Source organism: Salmo trutta, chromosome 27 (genome assembly GCF_901001165.1).
Source record: "Salmo trutta chromosome 27, fSalTru1.1, whole genome shotgun sequence".
NCBI lineage: Eukaryota > Metazoa > Chordata > Actinopteri > Salmoniformes > Salmonidae > Salmo > Salmo trutta.
Genome location: NC_042983.1, coordinates 39651973 through 39676123, shown reverse-complemented (window position 1 = coordinate 39676123; position 24151 = coordinate 39651973). Strand labels below are relative to the sequence as shown.

At 46.2% G+C, this 24151-nt stretch overlaps 1 protein-coding gene across 3 annotated transcripts in view; it reads right to left on the bottom strand.

The window, feature by feature from the left end:
• Window positions 1-2015: 2015 nt before the first annotated feature.
• Window positions 2016-24151, bottom strand: part of ddr2l (discoidin domain receptor family, member 2, like) — a 50765-nt gene continuing 28629 nt past the window's right edge. For 2 of the 3 annotated variants that reach the window (XM_029718020.1, XM_029718022.1), the window contains exons 6-17: window positions 23552-23657; window positions 23115-23301; window positions 21869-22115; window positions 19844-19933; window positions 19040-19182; window positions 17823-18030; window positions 15774-16018; window positions 13804-13931; window positions 13439-13636; window positions 11427-11661; window positions 6206-6355; window positions 2016-5298 (exon numbers count right to left, since the gene is read on the bottom strand). In XM_029718020.1, coding sequence (XP_029573880.1) covers window positions 5164-5298; window positions 6206-6355; window positions 11427-11661; window positions 13439-13636; window positions 13804-13931; window positions 15774-16018; window positions 17823-18030; window positions 19040-19182; window positions 19844-19933; window positions 21869-22115; window positions 23115-23301; window positions 23552-23657 — 2072 coding nt within the window. In that variant the 3' untranslated portion in view covers window positions 2016-5163. The remainder of the gene's footprint in view (window positions 5299-6205; window positions 6356-11426; window positions 11662-13438; window positions 13637-13803; window positions 13932-15773; window positions 16019-17822; window positions 18031-19039; window positions 19183-19843; window positions 19934-21868; window positions 22116-23114; window positions 23302-23551; window positions 23658-24151) is intronic. The other variant, XM_029718021.1, reaches the window with a different exon arrangement.

Genomic DNA, 24151 nt, shown 5'->3' with positions numbered 1-24151 from the left:
TAATAACAAGACTACAGCATTCATAAAGTGAATAAGTTTGTAGGTGCAACAGTTTTGATTAAATATATCATTTATTGCTTTCAGGTGCCAATAGAGAACCAACGATGTGCTACCTTTTTGTAGCATTTCTGAAAATGCTAAGATATTTTCAGCCGAATTTTAGAGCTCTATCTCAAACCAGGCCCAGCAACTCGGTTGCTCAGCAACTCATTAACACAGCTGTTCGTCTGCACTAAGCATAAGAAGTGGTTGAGAACAAACCTAGGCTAACGTAAATACAAACTTAGTCCACAGGAGGCTGCTGAGGGGAGGACAGCTCATAATAATGGCTGAAACAGAGCGAATGGAATGGCATCAAACACATGGAAGCCATGTGTTGAATGTATTTGATACCGTTCCACTTATTCCACTCCAGCCACTACCACAAGCCCGTCCTCCCCAGTTAAGGTGCCACCAACCTCCTGTGACTTGAGTCAGAGAGGAAGAAGAAGAAAGGCCCGACTCAGCGGAGAACCTGTCTCCATCCAGTGGATGGCGTTGTTTCGACCCACCAAGCAAGCTGTCCTATAGAGGTCAATGAGAGTGTCGACTTTGGTCAACAACAAAACAATGATGGTTTATTTGCTACGTGAGGTTAATTTGATCGAAAATAAGTTTCATAATGCTTAAGATGTTACCAGTGTACTGATATAAGTAGGACACGTGACAACTGAGAAAAAACAGTATATTGGAGTTGTCTCAAGATGGCTATGCATATTCATGGCATGAGGCGAGTAGCATAGCATCTCTCTGTAGATGAATGGGAGGAGACAGGTTAAAGAAGGATTTTTAAGCCTTGAGACAATTGAGACATGGATTGTGTATGTGTGCCATTCAAAGATTTATGTGGCTTTGAATGGGGTAGTAGGTGCCAGGCGCACCGGTTTGTGTGTCAAGAACTGTAACGCTGCTGGGTTTTTTCATGCTCAACAGTTTCCCATGTGTATCAAGAATGGTTCACCCCCCAAAGGACATCAAGCCAACTTGACACAACTGTGGGAATCATTGGAGTCAACATGGGCCAGCATGCCAAACACGGATTATATAAAGGTATAGGATGCATAACTCTGCAATGTTTAAGGCTAGAAACAATCTGTAAAAGACACAAGAAAGCCACGGTTCTAGTTTACATGGGGATCAGAGTATGTGAGCGAGGTGAGCGGTTGGAAATCCAACTCATCATCGGCAGGTAAAAATCGCACAGCTATCACCGCCGGAAAAAAGAAAAACACTGCAGGTCCAAATTTGCTCCATACATTTGTTTTTGGTTTAAAATGGATCATTTAACAAACACCCCATCTAATCTTGTGACGATGTACCATTTGGTTTTGAAGTAGGCTATCGTAAGAAGCATCAACATTTCAACAACATGTCGTAGGCTATTTAACAAGGATGTGGCCACTGCGTTAAAACAAACAGCCTTTTCTCTAATCCATAGATGACCAGATGCTTTAATTATAACTGTGGCTCTGTTGTGTTAACATCTTAACAGTTCATTTTTAAACAGCCTATATAGAAACCAGAACGTCTCTGATGATGCTGCATGGGCTCTTTGGTTGTCTTGTCATCAATTACGCAGGCAGTGACCTATTTCTTGTTTGACTCATATCAACATCTCTGCGCATTAGTGGTGGGGTAGGCTAAATAAATAGGTCTAATTAAATAGGTCTAATTAAAAGAACAGTGATGAAGGAAATGAAAAATACTGGGCAGAGCTCGTGGTTGAGTTGGTATTGGAGCGAAATTTGAGCGGGAGAGAAAGACACTCACAAATAAGTTCAATCCGCTCGCATTTACGCATGCTGCGCTCCTCGCTCCAGCCCAGCTCCGCTTGCATCCTCTGGTCAAAGCTGTGTGCTGGAAAACCTTGGTAGAGCATGGGTGGAGAAGGCGTTGCAGTGCTCATATGAATGTATTTCCTTTTTTCTCACTTAAAACATATTTTGTTTTTTAATGATAAAAAAAAAGACACGATACCGTTTGTCAAGTTCGATTTTAATATGAGAAACAAAGAGAAAGAAAAGATCAGAGGAAAACTGTCATGGGGCTGGAATCTTCTCCTCAGCACCCAATATATTACTATACAAATCTACTCTGACTACACTATGTACAAGTCAGCCACATATGTATGAGAAGAGTTTCTAAACTGAAGCAATGAATAGAAAAGAGAAAAATCAGAGAGTGTCCTCTATCACCTGGCACCAAACCAACCAGTCATTACCACCCGTTATGCATTCAAGCACTAACCCCTTTGGGTTTTCACACTCGTACGAACACGTTGTACAGAGACACTAAGTGTAGCAGACTGCCACATGCACACGCTCAAACCAACCTTTACCACAGTTGTGCTTCCATGGCATCCAAAAAGTAGAGAAAGCCAGTCCAGAGAGGAACTGTCACAGAGCTCGGGTCAATAATCCGCTTTCTTCTATCCAATCCTAACCAATGGAAAACAAAAAACATGATTTACTCTGTCTGGACCAGCATTAAGGGATTCATCTTTACCAACGAACATTAGCTAACACAGGCTTACTTCAGCAAAGACCTCTGGGATATTGAGTTTAGTGGTTTCCTTACACCCCCCCCCCTCTCCATGCGTTGCAGATTGTATTGCACAACAACGGGGCATCTAAACACACTTCAAGTTGAACCACTTCCCCCAGTGCTCCGTGGAATGTCAAACATACACATAACACATCCAGCAGAGCCCCTCCTCTCAGCAGAGCCCCTCCTCTCAGCAGAGCCCCTCCTCTCAGCAGAGCCCCTCCTCCCAGCAGAGCTCCTCCTCTCAGCAGAGCCCCTCCTCTCAGCAGAGCCCCTCCTCTCAGCAGACACAGACACACCATGAAGTATCAGATACAGTACAGGTGAACAACACAACACATGAATATTAATGTTAATAACCTTAACAATGACAACACAAGAAATGTCGGAAGCTGATTTCAATGTTGAGATCTTTGGTGTCAGCCACTTTTAAACACTTGATGCCTGTTCATTCACTCAGATATTGTGGCAACAGAGGATGCAGCAATACAAAAAAATGTACTTAAAATAGGGGGGGGGGGCATAACGTTTTGAAATAACAAAAAAAGTCAAACTTGGCTTTTTAAAACTTTTACACTAACATGATAACATCGATTGATCTCCCTATGGACATGTGACATCTACACAGAGATCGCTTTTCAATTGTATTTACAACCACAATTAAGGTTAACCTTCATTTCAATCCCCTGCAACTCAGAATGAATTCTATGCAAGCCAGCTACAATCATAGAAATATGTGTACTAGAACAGGCGAACGGAAGTACAGCAGTAACTTCCCTGTTCCCTAGAACAGGGATGTACAGCAGTAATTCTATTGCTATGGCTCAATTCATCTGAAGGCGGAGCTGTGAACACAACAGCTGTTTGGTCAGAGGCTTGGTCACAGCAACATGCTAGCTGCTGTGTGGTCAGAGGCTTGGTCACAGCAACATGCTAGCTGCTGTATGGTCAGAGGCTTGGTCACAGCAACATGCTAGCTACTGTGTGGTCAGAGGCTTGGTCACAGCAACATGCTAGCTGCTGTATGGTCAGAGGCTTGGTCACAGCAACATGCTAGCTGCTGTATGGTCAGAGGCTTGGTCACAGCAACATGCTAGCTGCTGTATGGTCAGAGGCTTGGTCACAGCAACATGCTAGCTGCTGTATGGTCAGAGGCTTGGCCACAGCAACATGCTAGCTACTGTATACTCGTAAAGAGTGTTGTCCAGCTTCTAGCTCTGGTCCACGTCACCGTTGTCCAGCTTCTAGCTTTGGTCCACGTCACCATTGTCCAGCTTCTAGCTCTGGTCCACGTCACCGTCAGCGCGTGTTCCTCCACTGGAATGCACACAAACACCCCTGGACCAAAGCTAACCAGCCTCCAGCTACTCAATCCAGATGACTGAATCTCTGTAGGGGATAGCTAATAATATCTAATAATGCTAACTAGCTTTAATGCTATCTGATAAGGCTGCACAGTTTGCGGTGGGTATCTCCAGCGGGACAGTGCCTTGCGGTGGGTATCTCCAGCGGGACAGTGCCTTGCGGTGGGTATCTCCAGCGGGACAGTGCCTTGCGGTGGGTATCTCCAGCGGGACAGTGCCTTGCGGTGGGTATCTCCAGCGGGACAGTGCCTTGCGGTAGACATCTCCAAGGGGACAGTGCTTTCTATTCCTCATCATCAGTCCATTGTGGCTCCCCAACCCTCTCTAAAGCAGGGTTAGGGTCAGAGGGTAAGGGTCAGAGGGTTAGGGTCAGAGGGTAAGGGTCAGAGGGTTAGGGTCAGAGGGTTAGGGTCAGAGGGTTAGGGTCAGAGGGTTAGGGTCAGAGGGTAAGGGTCAGAGGGTAAGGGTCAGAGGGTTAGGGTCAGAGGGTTAGGGTCAGAGGGTTAGGGTCAGAGGGTTAGGGTCCTATTCTAGCTATGACAGTAGTTCTGCTTTAGCCAAAGGCCTTATCCAAACTGACCTATATAACATTCATATTCAAAAAGGACAATAAAATCTGAGTCAAACAAATCAAAATTATCATAGTCCAGTGTGGGGTTAATAAAAGGAACATATCATGGATTCATGGAAGACAACCAGGCAGCAGTGCTTTACACAAAAAAAACCACAGGACCTCAAGACAAAAGCATTTGTCCAGTTGTTGATTTCTTACTAGACCAGGTATTTAGGGATATTATGTTTTCTTTGGTAGGCCTACCATACAAAAACAACATGAAAACACAACATACTGTATAAAGATGGATGAACAGAATTCAATTTACACAAACCATCAACAGACAAAAGGGTGAGAGCTTTTTTTCATGGATTTGAAATGATTATCACTGAAGAATGTGAAAGATGAAAGAAGTGGTCCACATTCTGGAAGTGATAACCTCAACCCACTTCCTGCTCTCTCAAAATGACAACATCGCTGCATCCTCTTCCAGTCCTCCTCGCTGTCTGTATGTCTGTCTGTCTGTATGCCTGTCTGTCACTCTGTCCGTATGTTTGTCCGTCTGTCCTTCTTTCTGTCAGTCAGAGGGGTTAAGAGAAGAGAATTCAGGCTAAATGGACCTCTCACTCAGGACCGCCCGTTGGTTGTGCCAGGGTTCAAAGTTCACTGGACCACGTGTGGTCGTAAGGCCTGGTACAACCCCTCGAAGGTGGGTCGATCGGCGATGTCGCGGTCCCAACAACGCATCATCAGCTCAAATAGCGAGGGAGGACAGAGCAGTGGGGCGAATAGAAAGATCTAGAAGAAAAATGGAGTGGACGGGGGATGGGGTGCCAAAACATTACTGTTATGCCCAGATATATAATAGGCCCATATATATAATAGTACCAGATATATAATAGTCACAAATATATAAAGCCCCAGATATATAAAAGCCCCAGATATATAAAAGCCACCAATAAATAATAGTCACAGATATATAATGGACTTTACCTTGCATGCAGGATGAGTTTACATTGCATGCAGGATGACACAATTTGAGCACAAAACTAAGTCATATTTTACCCATATGGAAAAGAATGATATGTTTAATGTGAGACAAAGCTACGCTACTCTACCTAATGACATGTTTAATGTGAGACAAAGCTACGCTACTCTACCTAATGACATGTTGAATGTGAGACAAAGCTACGCTACTCTACCTAATGACATGTTTAATGTGAGACAAAGCTACGCTACTCTACCTAATGACATGTTGAATGTGAGACAAAGCTACGCTACTCTACCTAATGACATGTTGAATGTGAGACAAAGCTACGCTACTCTACCTAATGACATGTTGAATGTGAGACAAAGCTACGCTACTCTACCTAATGACATGTTGAATGTGAGACAAAGCTACGCTACTCTACCTAATGACATGTTGAATGTGAGACAAAGCTACGCTACTCTACCTAATGACATGTTGAATGTGAGACAAAGCTACGCTACTCTACCTAATGACATGTTGAATGTGAGACAAAGCTACGCTACTCTACCTAATGACATGTTGAATGTGAGACAAAGCTACGCTACTCTACCTAATGACATGTTTAATCCTATGCACTGATGAATCCAGTACCCAGATACCCCTCTTCTCTCTTTTAAATGTTTTTGTCACACATGTATAAACGAATGAATGAATAAATTAAATAAAATCACTTACCTGTCTGCCCTGGTTTCGGAAGAACTCGCCAGTGTTTTCGATGACCTGTTCGTCTGACAGTAGGCTGTAGGGCTGCTCTTTACACAGAGTGAAGATCTCCCACAGGGTGACGCCAAAGGCCCACACGTCGCTGGCCGTGGTGAACTTACCCTGGAGAGGAACCACACAGACAGTGAAGTTTCCCCTAGGTACAGATCTAGAATCAGATTCCCCTCCCCCAATCCTAACCTTAGCCTATTAGTGCTGAAAATGCAGAACATGCAAAACTGACCCAAGATCAGCATCAAGGGCCAACTTCACCCTAAACCTCACACCAACAACTGCGGGATCTATCTGGGTCATATTGATTTGGCACCAAACGGAAGAAAATAGACAAGCAGGTAGGGGTTTCATAAGTGTTTTGCTATGGTGTGCACTAATGCATAGGACCCAGATGGAGCCAAATAAAGGTTGACTTATCTGGTCAAAATGGTTGCCTATAGCTCCCATCAGAGTTCTGAATGAGCTCTGATGGGTACATGATAACATTTAAGGAAACACATTTACATAATCTCTATCTCTCGTCCACTCAACACCACTGTTTCAATGTGAAATGAAGCCATATATGCTACTACACATTTTTCAAGCAAAGGCTTTGTTTCTCGTCAAACAAATGGAAAGGGGGTCTTAGAAAACATCTATAAGAAAAATACATTTTCTAATTTGTCCTCGTTTTTCGACTTGGTCATTAAGAAATGCAGCAGCCATGACTGAAGCCCAACAAGAGTTGTGTTGTGGGTGTCTCTTGTGTGTGTGTGTGTGTGTGTGTGTGTGTGTGTGTGTGTGTGTGTGTGTGTGTGTGTGTGTGTGTGTGTGTGTGTGTGTGTGTGTGTGTGTGTGTGTGTGTGTGTGTGTGTGTGTGTGTGTGTGTGTGTGTGTGTGTTCACAAATCGCATGTGTTTGTTTCTACATTCAAAAACCAGTTCACAGTTAGTCACTCACCCTTCTAGATAACTTGAAACAGTCTAACCAGGTCTTGCGTCTTGGAATCGCCTATGCTACCTAGTGCTAGCCAACTCCTTTCACCAATGAGCTTCAGCCTGGTTGTGGTGAAGTTGGTTTGACATTGGACAGTCTGTCTCTGGGGCTAGTTAGGGACTATCAATAAATTAACTTATGTAAATGGTACCACATTTTCATGTTGCACATCTTTTCAAATCAAATAAAATGTTATTGGTCACACATTTTTAGCAGATGTTATTGTGGATGTAGTGAAAAGCTTGTGTTCCTAGCTCCAACAGTGCAGCAGTATCTAACAATTCACAACAATACACACAAATCTAAAAGTAAAAGAATGGAATTAAGAAATATATAAATATTAGGATGAACAATGTGGCATTGACTAAAATACAGTAGAATAGAAGACAGTATATACACTGGAAATCAGAAGTTTACATACACTTAGGTTGGAATAATTAAAACTCGTTTTTCAACCACTCCACAAATTTCTTGCTACCAAACTAGTTTTGGCAAGTCGGTTAGGACATCTGCTTTGTGCATGACACAAGTAATTTTTCCAACAATTGTTTACAGACAGATTATTTCACTTATAATTCACTGTATCACAATTCCAGTGGGTCAGAAGTTTACATCACTACGTTGAATGTACCTTTAAACAGCGTGGAATTGAATTGTGACTCCACTTTGTCTCTGTACTGACGTTTTGCCTGTTTGATTGCCTTACAGAGGGAATAACTACACTGGTTGTATACAACCATATTCCCAGTCACCCTGCCATGGTTAAATGTGGTGGTTCGCGCTTTCAGTTTTGAGCGAATGCTGCCATCTATCCATGGTTTCTGGTTTGGGTAGGTTTTAATAGTCACCGTGGGAACAACTTCCCCTATACACTTCCTGATGAACTCAGTCACCGTGTCAGTGTAAGCATCAATGTTGTTCTCAGACCCGGAACATATCCCAGTCCACGTGATCAAAGCATGGATTCCAATTGGTCAGACCAGCGTTTAATAGACCTTAGCACGGGTACTTCCTGTTTGAGTTTCTGCCTATAGGAAGGGAGGAGAAACATTTTTCCAAAGGGAGGGTTGGGGAGGGCCTTCTAGGCATCTCAAAGGGGCGAGTAGCAGTGATCTATTTTTTTTCCTAAGAGAGTACTACAGTCAATGTGTTACCAGAGAGCACTACAGTCAATGTGTTACCAGAGAGAGTGTTACAGTCAATGTGTTACCAGAGAGAGTGTTACAGTCAATGTGTTACCAGAGAGAGTGTTACAGTCAATGTGTTACCAGAGAGAGTGTTACAGTCAATGTGTTACCAGAGAGAGTGTTACAGTCAATGTGTTACCAGAGAGTACTACAGTCAATGTGTTACCAGAGAGTACTACAGTCAATGTGTTGACAGAACTTCGGTAGCTTTTTCCAAAAATTAGCTTTGTTAAAATCCCCAGCTACAATAAATGTGGCCTCAAGATATGTGGTTTCCAGTTTGCATAAAGTCCAGTGTTTTCCTTGACGGCCGTCGTGGTATCGGCTTGAGGGGGAATATACTGCGACAATAACTGAAGAGAATTCTCTTGGGAGGTAATACGGTCGGCATGCGGAGCGAGTAGTGGAGTTGGAGCGGAGCAACAAGCGGAGTGAGTAGTGGAGCTGGAGCGGAGCAACAAGCGGAGCGAGTAGTGGAGCTGGAGCGGAGCGAGTAGTGGAGCTGGAGCAGAGCGGCAAGCGGAGCGAGTAGTGGAGCTGGAGCAGAGTGAGTAGTGGAGCTGGAGCGGAGTGAGTAGTGGAGCTGGAGCAGAGCGAGTAGTGGAGCTGGAGCGGAGCGACAAGCGGAGCGAGTAGTGGAGCTGGAGCGGAGCAACAAGCGGAGCGAGTAGTGGAGCTGGAGCGGAGCAACAAGCGGAGTGAGTAGTGGAGCTGGAGCGGAGTGAGTAGTGGAGCTGGAGCAGAGCGACAAGCGGAGTGAGTAGTGGAGCTGGAGCGGAGCAACAAGCGGAGCGAGTAGTGGAGCTGGAGCGGAGCGAGTAGTGGAGCTGGAGCGGAGCGAGTAGTGGAGCTGGAGCAGAGCGAGTAGTGGAGCTGGAGCGGAGCGACAAGCGGAGCGAGTAGTGGAGCTGGAGCGGAGCAACAAGCGGAGCGAGTAGTGGAGCTGGAGCGGAGCAACAAGCGGAGTGAGTAGTGGAGCTGGAGCGGAGCGAGTAGTGGAGCTGGAGCAGAGCGACAAGCGGAGCGAGTAGTGGAGCTGGAGCGGAGCGACAAGCGGAGCGAGTAGTGGAGTTGGAGCAGAGCGACAAGCGGAGTGAGTAGTGGAGCTGGAGCGGAGCGACAAGCGGAGTGAGTAGTGGAGCTGGAGCAGAGCGAGTAGTGGAGCTGGAGCGGAGCGTCAAGCGGAGCGAGTAGTGGAGCGGAGCAACAAGCAGATCGTGCCCAATTTTACTGGAGCGCGTAGCGAGAAGATTCCCAAAAGCTGGAGCGTCGGCCTTCTCACCCACTCCAATTTCATTCCAATAGCGCTCACTTCACGAGCTCAAGGCATTCCCGGCCCAGCATGCATCTGTAGTCTACTTGTGCGCTGCTAATAGACCCTTGCTTTAGCTACTATCATGGAGTTCACTAAATATTTTCATAAAGAAACTGATAGAACACACAGGAGCTAAATCAAAGTGACTTACAAAGATGAGGACCAAGAGCAAGAGAGTGAGTATGGTGATGTAGGGTCCACCAAAAAGAAAAGACAAAAGAATACCTTGTTAAATAAAGGTGAAATAAAACAAATAAAAAAAGAATGTGGCCTATTTGAAATGATGTGCTTCTTCCATTCATCTTTTCATGTTGTTTATTCAAATACTTTTCATTCAAATCATTATGGTTTGGATTCAAAACCAAAATGGTCGGTCCAGGTAGTCACAACAATAGATGGTGTTGGTTAAATTGGGATTTTAATGAATGGAGTGAATTTGGAGCTGCAGTTGTTTTACTTGTGAGCGTTAAACGGTTTTTAGCGGAGCGGTTGGAAAGGATGTGGTGCGCCAGAGCAATGAGCTGGATTTCCAACTGCTCAACTCAGCTCACATGCTCTGGTTCAGAGCAACACCATCATAGTAAAGCTGTCACGTCCTGACCAGAAAAGAGGTTATTTGTTATTGTAGTTTGGTCAGGACGTGGCAGGGGGTGTTTGTTTTATGTGGTTCGGAGTTTGTTGGGATATGTGTTATGTAGAGGGGTGTTTGTTTAGAGTGTTCCGGGGTTTATGGGTTATGTTATAGGTTAGTGTATTTCTATGTTAGATCTAGGGTGTTTAGTTCTATGTTAAGTTAATTGGGATTGGCCTTCAATTGGAGGCAGCTGTTCCTCGTTGCCTCTGATTGAAGGTCCTATGTATACGGGTGTGTTTGTAATGGGAAGTGTGGGAAGTTGTTTTTGCATTGCTGTGTGTAGCCTGCAAGACTGTTTGGCGTTCATCCGTTTTCTTGTTTTGTTTTATAAGTGTTGAATAAAAGTAAATATGAGCAATCAACCCACTCCATACGACGACCGTTACAAAAGCTGCTATTTTGTTACAATGAATCCTTTCTAAAGATGATTATTTATTTAATGTGATTAGTGATTCATTTTAATGTAAAAAAACAACATGCCCCTCATTTTAAAGTAAACCCTGTAACGTGAACTGAACTATGTTTTTAATATGGTGAAACTATTCCTAAATAAATATATATATATATATATATATGTATATATAAAAAATATTATAGTCAAATCCACAAATGCAGGTGAGCTGATTCTACTCTTATTGCCCCATTTCAGTGTTTTTGTGGTGGAAAACTGAGAGGGTTGAGCATAATAGGTCAAGACTGTTACCCATAGATAGACAGGCTGGAAATGGTTTTTACTGGCAGCCTGCCAAGGTCTTACCTTTTTTTGTGAAGCTTGCATTCAATTGCCCCTTCCTGTTGCACACAACACACTTCCATTCTCACTGTCACAAGGGGATTTATGGCCCTGTTACGGTCAACTCTGTGACAATCAACCATGTTACTTTATTTGGCACTTAATAAGCACTTACTATAGTCCGTTTTTAAATTTAACTTCTTGAGAGGTTGAACGGGCTCGTCATGACAAAATTGTAACATTTTGTGAAATAAAATGTACATTTTTTTCACCAAGTTAACTACCCAAAAGGGACTAATTTTGTGGAATGACCCTGAAGTATTATCCCTTCTCACCAGTAGAATGCTCTCCCAGGCCATCCAGCGGATGGGCAGCACAGCTCGCCCCTGGATGCGGTAGTAGTCACTGCTGTACAGGTTTCTGCTCATGCCGAAGTCTGCTATCTTGATGGTGAGTCTGCGGTCCAGCAGGCAGTTGCGTGTGGCCAAGTCTCGGTGCACAAAGTTCAGAGAGGCCAGGTAGCGCATGCCCGACGAGATCTGCACTGACATGTGCAGGAGGTCTGACAAACTACAAAGAGAGAGAGAGAGAGATAGCAAAAAGTGAGAGAGGAGAGATAGCGAAGAGAGAGAAAAGATAGATAGCAAAGAGAGAGAGGAGAGATAGCAAAGAGAGAGAGAGGAGACATAGCGAAGATAGAGAGAGGAGAGATAGCGAAGCATGAGGAAATATAGCGAAGAGAAAGAGGAGAGATAGTGAAGAGTGAGAAGATAGATAGCGAAGAGAGAGAGAGGAGAGAGCGAAATGAGAGAGAGGAGTGATAGCGAAGATAGAGGAGAGAGCGAAGATAGAGAAGATAGATAGCAAAGAGAGAGGAGAGATAGCGAAGAGTGAGGAAATATAGCGAAGAGAAAGAGGAAAGATAGCGAAGATAGAGAGAGAACCAATGTGTTAGCTTAAGAAGAAAACAATGTAGAACAATGTTGTTGGAGGAAGTGAGGGTGTAGTAATAGAATATTGAGTCTTTGACCTTTATTTCTATGGGTGAAAGAATTGGTTTAGTTCAGGTCAATTCAAATCTGGACCTCCAAGCCAGTTCCACTGCTGTGCAGATTTGCATTGTTCCCCTCTAATCAGGGACTGATTTAGACCTGGGACACCAGGTGGGTAAAATGAATTATCAGGTAGAACATTACCAGCAGTAGTACTCTGGACCTCTAGGCTTGGATTTGAATACCCCTGGTATAGTTGGAATGACTGAGAGTGGTGGAGTATGGTGAGAGGGGAGGAGAGAGGAGGAGCGTGATGAGAGGAGAGAGGAGCGTGGTGAGAGGAGAGGAGAGAGGAGGAGCATGGTGAGAGGAGAGGAGAGAGGAGGAGCATGGTGAGAGGAGAGGAGAGAGGAGGAGCATGGTGAGAGGAGAGGAGTGGAGGAGGAGCATGGTGAGAGGAGAGAGGAGCGTGGTGAGAGGAGAGGAGAGAGGAGGAGCATGGTGAGAGGAGAGAGGAGCGTGGTGAGAGGAGAGGAGAGAGGAGGAGCATGGTGAGAGGGGAGGAGAGAGGAGGAGCGTGATGAGAGGAGAGATGAGTGGAGGAGCATGGTGAGAGGAGAGGAGAGAGGAGGAGCATGGTGAGAGGAGAGGAGAGAGGAGGAGCATGGTGAGAGGGGAGGAGTGGAGGAGGAGCATGGTGAGAGGAGAGGAGAGAGGAGGAGCATGGTGAGAGGAGAGAGGAGTTGAGGAGCGTGGTGAGAGGAGAGAGGAGTTGAGGAGCGTGGTGAGAGAGGAGGAGACCAAGGAGGAGGATGGTGAGAGGGGAGGAGTGGAGGAGGAGCATGGTAAGAGAGGAGGAGACCGAGGAGGAGCATGGTGAGAGGAGAGGAGAGAGGAGGAGCATGGTGAGAGGAGAGGAGAGAGGAGGAGCATGGTGAGAGGAGAGAGGAGTTGAGGAGCGTGGTGAGAGGAGAGAGGAGTTGAGGAGCGTGGTGAGAGAGGAGGAGACCAAGGAGGAGGATGGTGAGAGAGGAGGAGACCAAGGAGGAGCATGGTGAGAGGAGGAGACTGAGGAGGAGCGTGGTGAGAGAGGAGGAGACCGAAGAGGAGCGTGGTGATAGAGGAGGAGAGAGGAGGAGCATGGTGAAAGGAGGAGGAGACAGAGGAGGAGCGTGGTGAGAGGAGGAGACAGAGGAGGAGCGTGGTGAGAGGAGAGGAGACAGAGGAGGAGCGTGGTGAGAGGAGGAGACAGAGGAGACAGAGGAGGAGCGTGGTGAGAGGAGGAGGAGACAGAGGAGGAGCATGGTGAGAGGAGGAGACAGAGGAGGAGCATGGTGAGAGGAGGAGGGTCTCACCTGACTGCGGGGATGTTGTTGGCGTGGGTCAGGGTGCTCTCCATCTCTCTCTGTGACAGAAACATGTTGAGGTCTCCGTTGTCCATGTACTCAGTCACCATGCACAGTGGGTCTGAGCTCACACACACACACAGCAACTGGATGATGTTGGGGTCGTTGAGCCTCGACATGATCTTGATCTCCTTCAGGAAGTCGTTCCTGTGTGCGTGTGTGTGTTTGTGTGGTGGGGGGTTAGAATACCACAGGTCAGAACATAGCTATTCATACACACAGAGCACTGTAGGAATATTCATACACACACACACCTGGTGAACACAAATAAACAAACACACACACCTGGTGAACACAAATAAACAAACACACACCTGGCATTGTTGGTGGCGTCCGCCCTCAGTTGCTTCACCGCCACCAGTACAGGCCGTCCGTCCCGGTCGGGAAGGGGGGCGCCCTCCCCCAGAAACTCAGGCAGACCCTCAGCCTCACACAGGTGGACCTGCACAGAGAACAGGGTCATGTTCATTAGGCCCCAAACAGACTGAAACAGGGAGGGACTACCTGGAATTGTCCAATAAGAAACAGTCATTTTCATTTTTCGTTGCATAATGTTTTGAAGCGTTTTTCATCGTGTGCCCAGTAACACATTATTTTAAGGGTCCATAATAAGCCATTTATAATCATTTGCAAACAGTTTGCTTATCATTTATTAACCATGACTCCCACATTTGTAAATGTTAGTAAGCTAATCATTCACACATGCATATATGTAACAGGTGTGAAATGGCTAGCTAGTTAGCGGGGTCCGCGTTAATAGCGTTTCAATCGGTGACGTCACTCGCTCTGAGGCTTTTGTGGAGCGATAGGTAACGATGCTTCGTGGGAGGCAGTTGTTGATGTGTTCAGAGAGTCCCTGGTTGGAGCCCAGGTTGGGGCGAGGAGAGGGACGATGTGTTCAGAGAGTCCCGAGTTGGAGCCCAGGTTGGGGCGAGGAGAGGGACGATGTGTTCAGAGAGTCCCTGGTTGGAGCCCAGGTTGGGGCGAGGAGAGGGACGATGTGTTCAGAGAGTCCCTGGTTGGAGCCCAGGTTGGGGCGAGGAGAGGGACGATGTGTTCAGAGAGTCCCTGGTTGGAGCCCAGGTTGGGGCGAGGAGAGGGACGATGTGTTCAGAGAGTCCCTGGTTGGAGCCCAGGTTGGGGCGAGGAGAGGGACGATGTGTTCAGAGAGTCCCTGGTTGGAGCCCAGGTTGGGGCGAGGAGAGGGACGATGTGTTCAGAGAGTCCCGGGTTGGAGCCCAGGTTGGGGCGAGGAGAGGGACGATGTGTTCAGAGAGTCCCTGGTTGGAGCCCAGGTTGGGGCGAGGAGAGGGACGATGTGTTCAGAGAGTCCCTGGTTGGAGCCCAGGTTGGGGCGAGGAGAGGGACGATGTGTTCAGAGAGTCCCTGGTTGGAGCCCAGGTTGGGGCGAGGAGAGGGACGATGTGTTCAGAGAGTCCCTGGTTCGAGCCCAGGTTGGGGCGAGGAGAGGGACGATGTGTTCAGAGAGTCCCTGGTTGGAGCCCAGGTTGGGGCGAGGAGAGGGACGATGTGTTCAGAGAGTCCCTGGTTGGAGCCCAGGTTGGGGCGAGGAGAGGGACGATGTGTTCAGAGAGTCCCTGGTTGGAGCCCAGGTTGGGGCGAGGAGAGGGACGATGTGTTCAGAGAGTCCCTGGTTGGAGCCCAGGTTGGGGCGAGGAGAGGGACGATGTGTTCAGAGAGTCCCTGGTTGGAGCCCAGGTTGGGGCGAGGAGAGGGACGATGTGTTCAGAGAGTCCCTGGTTGGAGCCCAGGTTGGGGCGAGGAGAGGGACGATGTGTTCAGAGAGTCCCTGGTTGGAGCCCAGGTTGGGGCGAGGAGAGGGACGGAAGCAACACTTTACATATATATAGTTCATTAAACATCCTGTGTCGTGTGCTTGTTCTTTCACCAGGTACAGCAGGAATGTCTACCAACGTCTGGTCACTCAAAACATTTCTAAACTATTGAAATAGTATAGACAGCGCTCACTTTAGATTAGGGACTGAAAAAAGACTTTACTAATGATTAGTAAGTTGTTTATAAATGTGGGAGTAATGATAAATACATGGTGAACAACACAGTCACTTCTGTACAATGATGAATAACAGTTTGGTAAAATAACACACAGTAAACCTTTTTCTGTTGTTTCCTCCAGTGGATAACTGTTGAAGGGGCAATCTGGGATTTATACATCCTTCATTGACGCTCATGAAGAACGAATGAGGTCATCTGCAGTTGTCTGTGTGTATGTCAACAAGAAGTTAAACACTAGGAAGGTCCTCACCTCCCCAAACTGCCCCTCCCCCAGCTTCTCCCTGAAGAGCAGCCGGTGGCGGGGGAACTCTGCCACGGAGATGTCCTTGCGGGTGAGCGAGTCGACGGTGAGTGCGGGCACGGCATACATGTTACTGCCGGTCACACCCTGCAGGCTCACGATGTCTGTCTCGGCGTAGTGCGGCACGCTGCTCTGGAAGCACTGATGAGGCGTGCACTGGGTGACATCGGGCTCCGCATAGCCCCCACCACACGCTGAGGAGGAGCAGGGATATTAGGGAGGAGGAGGAGGAAGAGCATGATGAGGAGGAGGAAGAGCATGATGAGGAGGAGGAAGAGGAGGAAGAGGAGGAAGAGGAGGAAGAGGAGGAAGAGGAGGAAGATGAGGAAGAGGAGGAAGAGGAGGAAGAGGAGGAAGAGGAGGAAGAGCAGGATGAGGAGGGAGGAGAACGTTAAGGAGGAAGAGCAGGAGGGGGAAGAGGAAGAGGAGGAAGAGCAGGATGAGGGAAGAGAATGTTAGGAAGGAGGAGGAAGAGCAGGAGGAGGAAGAGCAAGATGAGGAAAAACAGGATGGGGAGGAGGAAGAGCAGGAGGAGGAAGAGCAGGAGGAAGAGGGAGGAGAATGTTAAGAAGGAGGTGGAAGAGCAGGAGGAGGAAAAGGAAGAGAAAGAGGGGAGAGGGGGAGGCAGAGAGAGAAAGAGAGAGTGATAGTTTGTGCTAAGCTCCTGACTGTTATGATAACCAGGGCCCGAGAGTAGGAGTTCTGATCTAGGATCAGATCCCCTTTGTTCAAGTAATCTTGTTCATTATGATCTAAAAGGCTAAACTGATCCTAGAGCAGCAGTCCTACTCTACGTTTTGAACACAGTGCCAGACTCATAAAGCTAAGGATGAAATGAAAACAGTTCCAGACAGTAACAAACCCTGGCAGTCCCAGACAGTAACAGACCCTGGCAGTCCCAGACAGTAACAGACCCTGGCAGTCCCAGACAGGAAGAGACCCTGGCAGTCCCAGACAGTAACAGACCCTGGCAGTCCCAGACAGGAACAGACCCTGGCAGTCACAGACAGTAACAGACCCTGGCAGTCCCAGACAGGAACAGACCCTGGCAGTCCCAGACAGGAACAGACCCTGGCAGTCCCAGACAGTAACAGACCCTGGCAGTCCCAGACAGGAACAGACCCTGGCAGTCCCAGACAGTAACAGACCCTGGCAGTCCCAGACAGGAACAGACCCTGGCAGTCCCAGACAGGAACAGACCCTGGCAGTCCCAGACAGGAACAGACCCTGGCAGTCCCAGACAGGAACAGACCCTGGCAGTCCCAGACAGTAAAAGACCCTGGCAGTCCCAGACAGGAACAGACCCTGGCAGTCCCAGACAGTAACAGACCCTGGCAGTCACAGACAGTAACAGACCCTGGCAGTCCCAGACAGGAACAGACCCTGGCAGTCCCAGACAGGAACAGACCCTGGCAGTCCCAGACAGTAACAGACCCTGGCAGTCCCAGACAGGAACACAGAAGGGGAAGGAACTATAGCCTCAAAACAGACATGGAGGACATTCCCCATCTCCACCACTATAGTCTTCTATATCATTCTGATATTATAGTCTGATAGTAAAACGGAAATACAAACTATTCAAAGAGACACTGGCATTTCAACATTTCCAATCATCATTGGGTGGCCATTCCGGGTCTTCATATTGGCACACCTTTCATCTCTTACCACGAGAGGGGCCTTCGGTTGTGACGAGAGGTCAGGAAGAGGTCATAAAGGCATAGGGCTAGAGGCTAGAGGGATATGGAGGAGGACTGGAAGGTAAAGAAGAGAGAGAGTCTGAACAACAGATCAGCATGCATAACATACAACATTCCAGAGAATATTGAGAGTCAGAGAAGCAGCCGGCATGATCAACAAGTTGATTTGTAAGAGGCGGAGTAACAGTCACAGCAACATGTAAAACTATAAGGACTAAGAAGTAACATGATGCCTTTGATTGAAAGAAAGATGAAGGTGGGATGAGAAAGGAGAGGAAGAGAGAAAACGAGAGGTGTTCACCTGAGGTCTCTGCACTCCGAGACAGCTCAGGCAGCTTGTTCCTGAGGCCGGCTGGGTCTTGGTACTGAGGGTCCAGGAGGAAGACGCGCTCATACGGGTGGTCCATCTGAGAGACCCGGGGGGGCACGGGAGGGGTCTGCAGAATGATAGTGTCACTACTGGAGGACAGGCGCACGGTGACCTCCTCCTCGAGGATACGGCGTGGAGCCTGGGGCAGGAAGCAGGCAGGGATCACAGTCTTTAGCGAATGGAACGTTACCACTACCTCCCTCTCCAAGGCACATAAATTGAGGAGCGAATTGAAGTGAAGAGGAAACTCAGCATCTCTTGGAGGGCAGTGGAAGTTGTTTTATAAAAACACTTAAACACACCTAAGGTGTAACGGCCCGGGCTGGGGTTCTACTAAGATAACATATGGAATTGTTTTAAGATGGTCATACCATGGATCATTTAGCTATTTGATTTTGAATTTAATAAAACATTGAATTCGGCCTTAGATACGCATAGATACGCATTGAACTATCTACCTGGAAAAACAGATAGTCCAAAAATGTATCAAAAGGAAGTTTGTTTTAAAGTGTCTGACCTATATCTGAGAGATATAAGAAAGATCAGGAAATGATAGACTTTTTTTTACCCATATTTAACCAATTTTTTAAACACTAAACTACTTCCATGGTTGTTTAAAACTGGTCCCGGGGACCTTCGGTCGAGTCTTGTGAGGCTTGTGGGCGTCCTAGAGCAAAACAACTGACATGTACGTGACAGTCTCACCTTTCGATGGTGGTAACCCAAACTGTTGGGACGCTACAGACAGAAGTTGGTACCGACTTCAGACGAGTCCCAAGGTCATATTAGTTTGTAAGCCAAACCGTTCGGACTCTACAGACGTTTTCATGAGAAGACTGATTTTCGGGGTTTCTCCTGGTCTGACAAACACCGCTGTAGCTCTTCCACCTTCCACCGCAGATGTGGAAGGTGAATATTGAAGGATGAGGTGGATTAAGACACAGCCCGTGCAAAAAACAGACAGCTTCATTATGCTATTTAGATTTCCGAAGAGATAATTTACACTTTCCAGGCCCCTAGAGTTGCTGAATTTTCCTCTTCACTTCAGAGAACACAATCTTTCACGTCCCCTTCTGCCTTCTCAGTTCAACCTGCTAGTCAAAAAGGGTTATGACAGATGTGGGTATCCAGAATATAGTCTGTTCTACCTTCTCCAGCACCTTGCACACGTACTGGCACCACAAGATCAGGAAGATGATCACTACGAGCAACAGGATGATCGTCACCAGACAGCCAATCAGAATAGGGGTGTTCCCATCATCCGGTTGGTCCTTGGCTGATGGGTTTGTCACTGAGGGGGAGGAGTTAAGGAGTTGACTAACTTCATTTGTTTGGCAAAAAAAAAATACATATAGTTCTATAGCCAGTAGTACATATATTTAATAAACGATCAAGGATATAACATAAGTTATTTCCATAGTGAAAACTATAGTGTATACAGTAGAAGCAGGTTAGATGGGTCCATTCCCTTTCCTTCAGCTTATTTGACACTTTTGCAGTCAGACTTTTTCAGCTACAACTAAACAACTGAAATGAAACAAAGTGTTGAAATATTCAGAGGTGCTGCATATGAAAAGGGAGGTGTAGGGTTATACTTTTAGAAAACGCCCAAACTACCTAGTACCTGAAAGGGTTCTTCGGCTATCCCCATAGTAGAACCCTTTGAAGAACCTTTTTTGGTTTCTGGTAGAACCCTATTGGGTTCTATGTATAAACCCTTTCCCCAGAGGGTTCTACATGAAACCCAAAAGAGTTATACCTGGAACCAAAAATGGTTCTACCTGGAACCAAAAAGTGTTCTACCTGGAACTAAAAAGTTTTCTCCAATGGAGAAAAACCCTTTTGGAACCATTTTTTCGAAGTGACTACCCCGAAACGCTCAGTTTTGCATTTTCTCCATTAATGGTTATGGTAAGGATTGTGAGAGTTGAAGCAGAGAGTTGAAAGGTTACCAGTCTTGTGGGTGGTGGGCATGGAGCTCTCCTCCATGGGCCAGGGGGATGTCACCACCGGGGTTATCTGAGTAGGAATCACGGTGTCTGCTGTGGGACAAAAGGAACTAATTAAGAGTTTATTTCCAAAAACGCTATTTCCACAAATGTTTCAAATTTGTGTTTTTTTATCAGAAATGATTGCTTATGGGTACCTTCATGTGTGTGTGTAAAATATTACGGTTCTCAGATTTTTTATTCCTAGTATGTGTATGAACAAAAACAATTTTTTTGCAAAACACTAAATATCATTTTTTTTGCTAGAATGTTCGTATCCTGTATTTTTAACTGTGATATGTGGTGGACCCACCTAGCTATCTTAAAACGCACTAACTGTAAGTCGCTCTGGATTAGAGCATCTACGAAATGCCAAACAATTCAAATGTAAATGTTTTACATACAGATCTCATATTACTGTATTGAATTATTTATTTAAAACATTTAAATATTGATGTCACAAATGTATCATTTGTACATTTCTTTATAAAAATATAGTTATTAGTTACATTTGACTGTGATAAACCTAGCAGTTTTACTCATTTCTCTGAGAGTGAGGCAGATATATTGCATTTGCAAAAAAAAATTTTTTATTTGTCTCTCTGAAATGAATCCATCAAGTGATAGATTTTAATCAAATACTGTCACGTGTGCTCCCTCTCCGGCCTCTAGGTCACCAGGCTGCTCGTTTTGGCGCACACCTGTCACCATCGTTACGCGCCCCTGTGCGTCATCAGACTCACCTGAGCTCCATCACCTCCCTGATTACCTGCCCTATATATGTCACTCCCTTTGGTTCCTTCCCCAGGCGTTATTGTTTCTGTGTCATGTCTGTGCGTTGCTCGTGGTTTCTTGTTTTGTATTATGTTACGTTTACTTATTAAAACACTCACTCCCTGAACTTGCTTCCCGACTCTCAGCGCACTCCTTACAAGTACAGTACATGTCTGTCATTGAACAACCTCATGATGACTGGAACGAACTGCAAAAATCTCTGAAGCTGGAGACTAATATCTCCCTCACTAACTTTAAGCACAAGCTGTCAGAGCAGCTCACAGATCACCGCACCTGTACATAGCTCATCTGTAAATAGCCCATCCAACTACCTCATCCCCATACTGTATTTATTTATTTATCTTGCTCCTTTGCACCCCAGTATCTCTACTTGCATATTCATCTTCTGCACATCTACCATTCCAGTATTTAATTGCTACATTGTAATTACTTCACCACCATGGCCTATTTATTGCCTTAACTCCCTTATCTTACCTCATTTGCACTCACTGTATATAGACTTTTTGTTTTCTTTTGTTCTACTGTATTATTGACTGTATGTTTTGTTTATTCCATGTGTAACTCTGTGTTGTTGTATGTGTCGAATTGCTATGCTTTATCTTGGCCAGGTCGCAGTTGTAAATGAGAACTTGTTCTCAACTAGCCTACCTGGTTAAATAAAGGTGAAATAAAAAAATAAAAAATAAAAATGTCATGATTAGATAGTGAAAAAATACACCAATCTCTTTTAAGTTCTTTAAACAATAAACGCTAATTTACCAACATTTCAGAAAATAGATATATAGCGTTTTGGAACCAATCTCTTCAAATGATCACCTGTGTTCACATACGACACTGAACATTAGAGTATATATTTTCACAGGGGTTTAGATGGTTCAATGATTCTCTGCACATTGCTTGTGCTTGTCATGTCACAACCTAAAACCAAGCAAACATTACAGAGTTTCTGAAACCCAGGAAATGGCGTGGTTATTTCTATATATTGCACAGGTCTTTAACTGTTTTCCAGTGGACCGTGCCTGGTGGGGCTCAACAGGTGTCAAAGGACAGAGAGCACTGGAAGTATATCATTGTAGCCTTACGTCCCACAGGGGATGAAGAGGAGTAAGTCAGGAAGGAAGGAAGGAAGGAAGGAAGGAAGGAAGGAAGTGTACCATGCCTTAGCGGTAGATATTTCTCTGCTTCCCCTCCTACCTGACTGGAAGGAGATTTCGCTGAACATCATCCACACATCGGCGAAGTGGAAGCGGCAGCGCAGGGCCTTGGCATTACGGCGTCCCAGAGGCACGGTCACATAGCGGGCGCTGGGGTTACGGTCATCTAGCACCGTTCGGAACTCCACCGGCTCCGCCTCCCAGGTAGCGATGAGACGGGGCTTGAACGAGCAGGACACGGAGGAGAAGATCTTCACCCCGCGGTAGAACATATTGTTACTGTGCACCTGTTCAGGGAAGACCACTGTTACATACGAACTACACTGGGAAGTCAGTAGGTTTTATTTTTAAAATATTTTTTATATATTTCTACACAGAGTAACTTTTGACCAACATGAGAAGAACGTGAGCCTCTTCATCCTATTGTTGTAGGGTGTGAGCTGCTCGTCAAAATGTTGAAAATGAAACCAGAATATAATTTACACTGAGCAGCTCAAACCTCAAGCTTTCATTGAAATAAATGCAATCGTCACACTTGGCAAAAGTTCTGCATCTAATGTAACAGGCCAGTATGTTACACAGACAGAAACACCACCTCATATGAACAGGCCAGTAGGTTACACAGACAGAAACACCACCTCATATGAACAGGCCAGTAGGTTACACAGACAGAAACACCACCTCATATGAACAGGCCAGTAGGTTACACAGACAGAAACACCACTTCATATGAACAGGCCAGTAGGTTACACAGACAGAAACACCACCTCATATGAACAGGCCAGTAGGTTACACAGACAGAAACACCACCTCATATGAACAGGCCAGTAGATTACACAGACAGAAACACCACCTCATATGAACAGGCCAGTAGGTTACACAGACAGAAACACCACCTCATATGAACAGGCCAGTAGGTTACACAGACAGAAACACCACCTCATATGAACAGGCCAGTAGGTTACACAGACAGAAACACCACCTCATATGAACAGGCCAATAGGTTACACAGACAGGAACACTACCTGTCCCATTGCTTCTCTGTCCTTAACCTCGTCTGTCCCAATCCTTCTCTTTTCTTAACCTCGTCTGTCCCATCCCATCTCTGTGCTTTACCTCGTCTGTCCCATCCCATCTCTGTCCTTAACCTCGTCTGTCTCATCCCATCTCTGTCCTTAACCTCGTCTGTCCCATCCCATCTCTGTCCTTAACCTCGTCTGTCCCATCCCATCTCTGTCCTTAACCTCGTCTGTCCCATTTCTTCTCTTTAGGATGCACTTTGGTACCTTCATGGAGGTGAAGTTCCTTTGCTTGTCAAAGACAAACTCCATCTCCACATAGCCAGAGCCCAGACTCCCGTTCCTCCAGCCCACATAGTCGTATCCAGGCCATACATGGTACTGCCGCGTCACCAGGAAGTCATCCTGACCAATCACACCATCCGTCAGCTGACCCAACCCCCCAGACAGTTTCCTTGGGAGAAGGAAGGCACAATAATTGATTGGATTTATAGTGTTTTTCCAGTGCTCAAAGCGCTTTATATATTAAGGAGGGGAAACTAAATCAAAACAGGGTAAAGGATAGAGTTGCAGTGCATTTCAGGTCAAATTCTATTGGTATTTGTCGGCTTGTTGTTTCATCTGGAGATGCAAGTCTCTGAATCTGACAGTGCCTGGTTCATTATGTGTGTGTGTGATGGTGCGTATGCAGGCACCAGGCCGACCTTCGTTCGTGGGCGCCGTCGTATGTGGAGTCGTTGAGGCTGGCAATGGGATACCCAGGAGGCATCATCAGCTGACCTTCAGGAGAGCTGTATGACGTCAGGCCGTCTACAGTACAGAGAAGAGGGGGATAGTGGTAGAGAGGAGAAGGAGGAGTGGAGACAGAGACTCCGTTCTGAGTCATCATTTTCACTGATCGGACAGTCTCACACGCACACGCACGCACACACACCCACACACAGCGATCCCTAATCCCCCTGTGGTGTGTTCACAGACCCAATACCACCTAAATTTATCGTGTCCCAACAAAAACAAGCATTTCGTGTGTGTGTGTGTGTGTGTGTGTGTGTCTGTGTGTGTGTGTGTCAGAGGAGGCTGGTGGGAGGAGCTATAGGATGACAGTCTCAATCTAATGGCCGGAATGGAATCAATGGAACGTTATCAAACGCATCAAACATATGGAAACCACATGTTGGACTCAGTTCCATTGATTCCATTCCAGCCAATACAATGAGCCCGTCCTCCTATAGCTCCTCCCACCAGCCTCCTCTGACACACACACACACACACACACACACACACACACACACACACACACACAC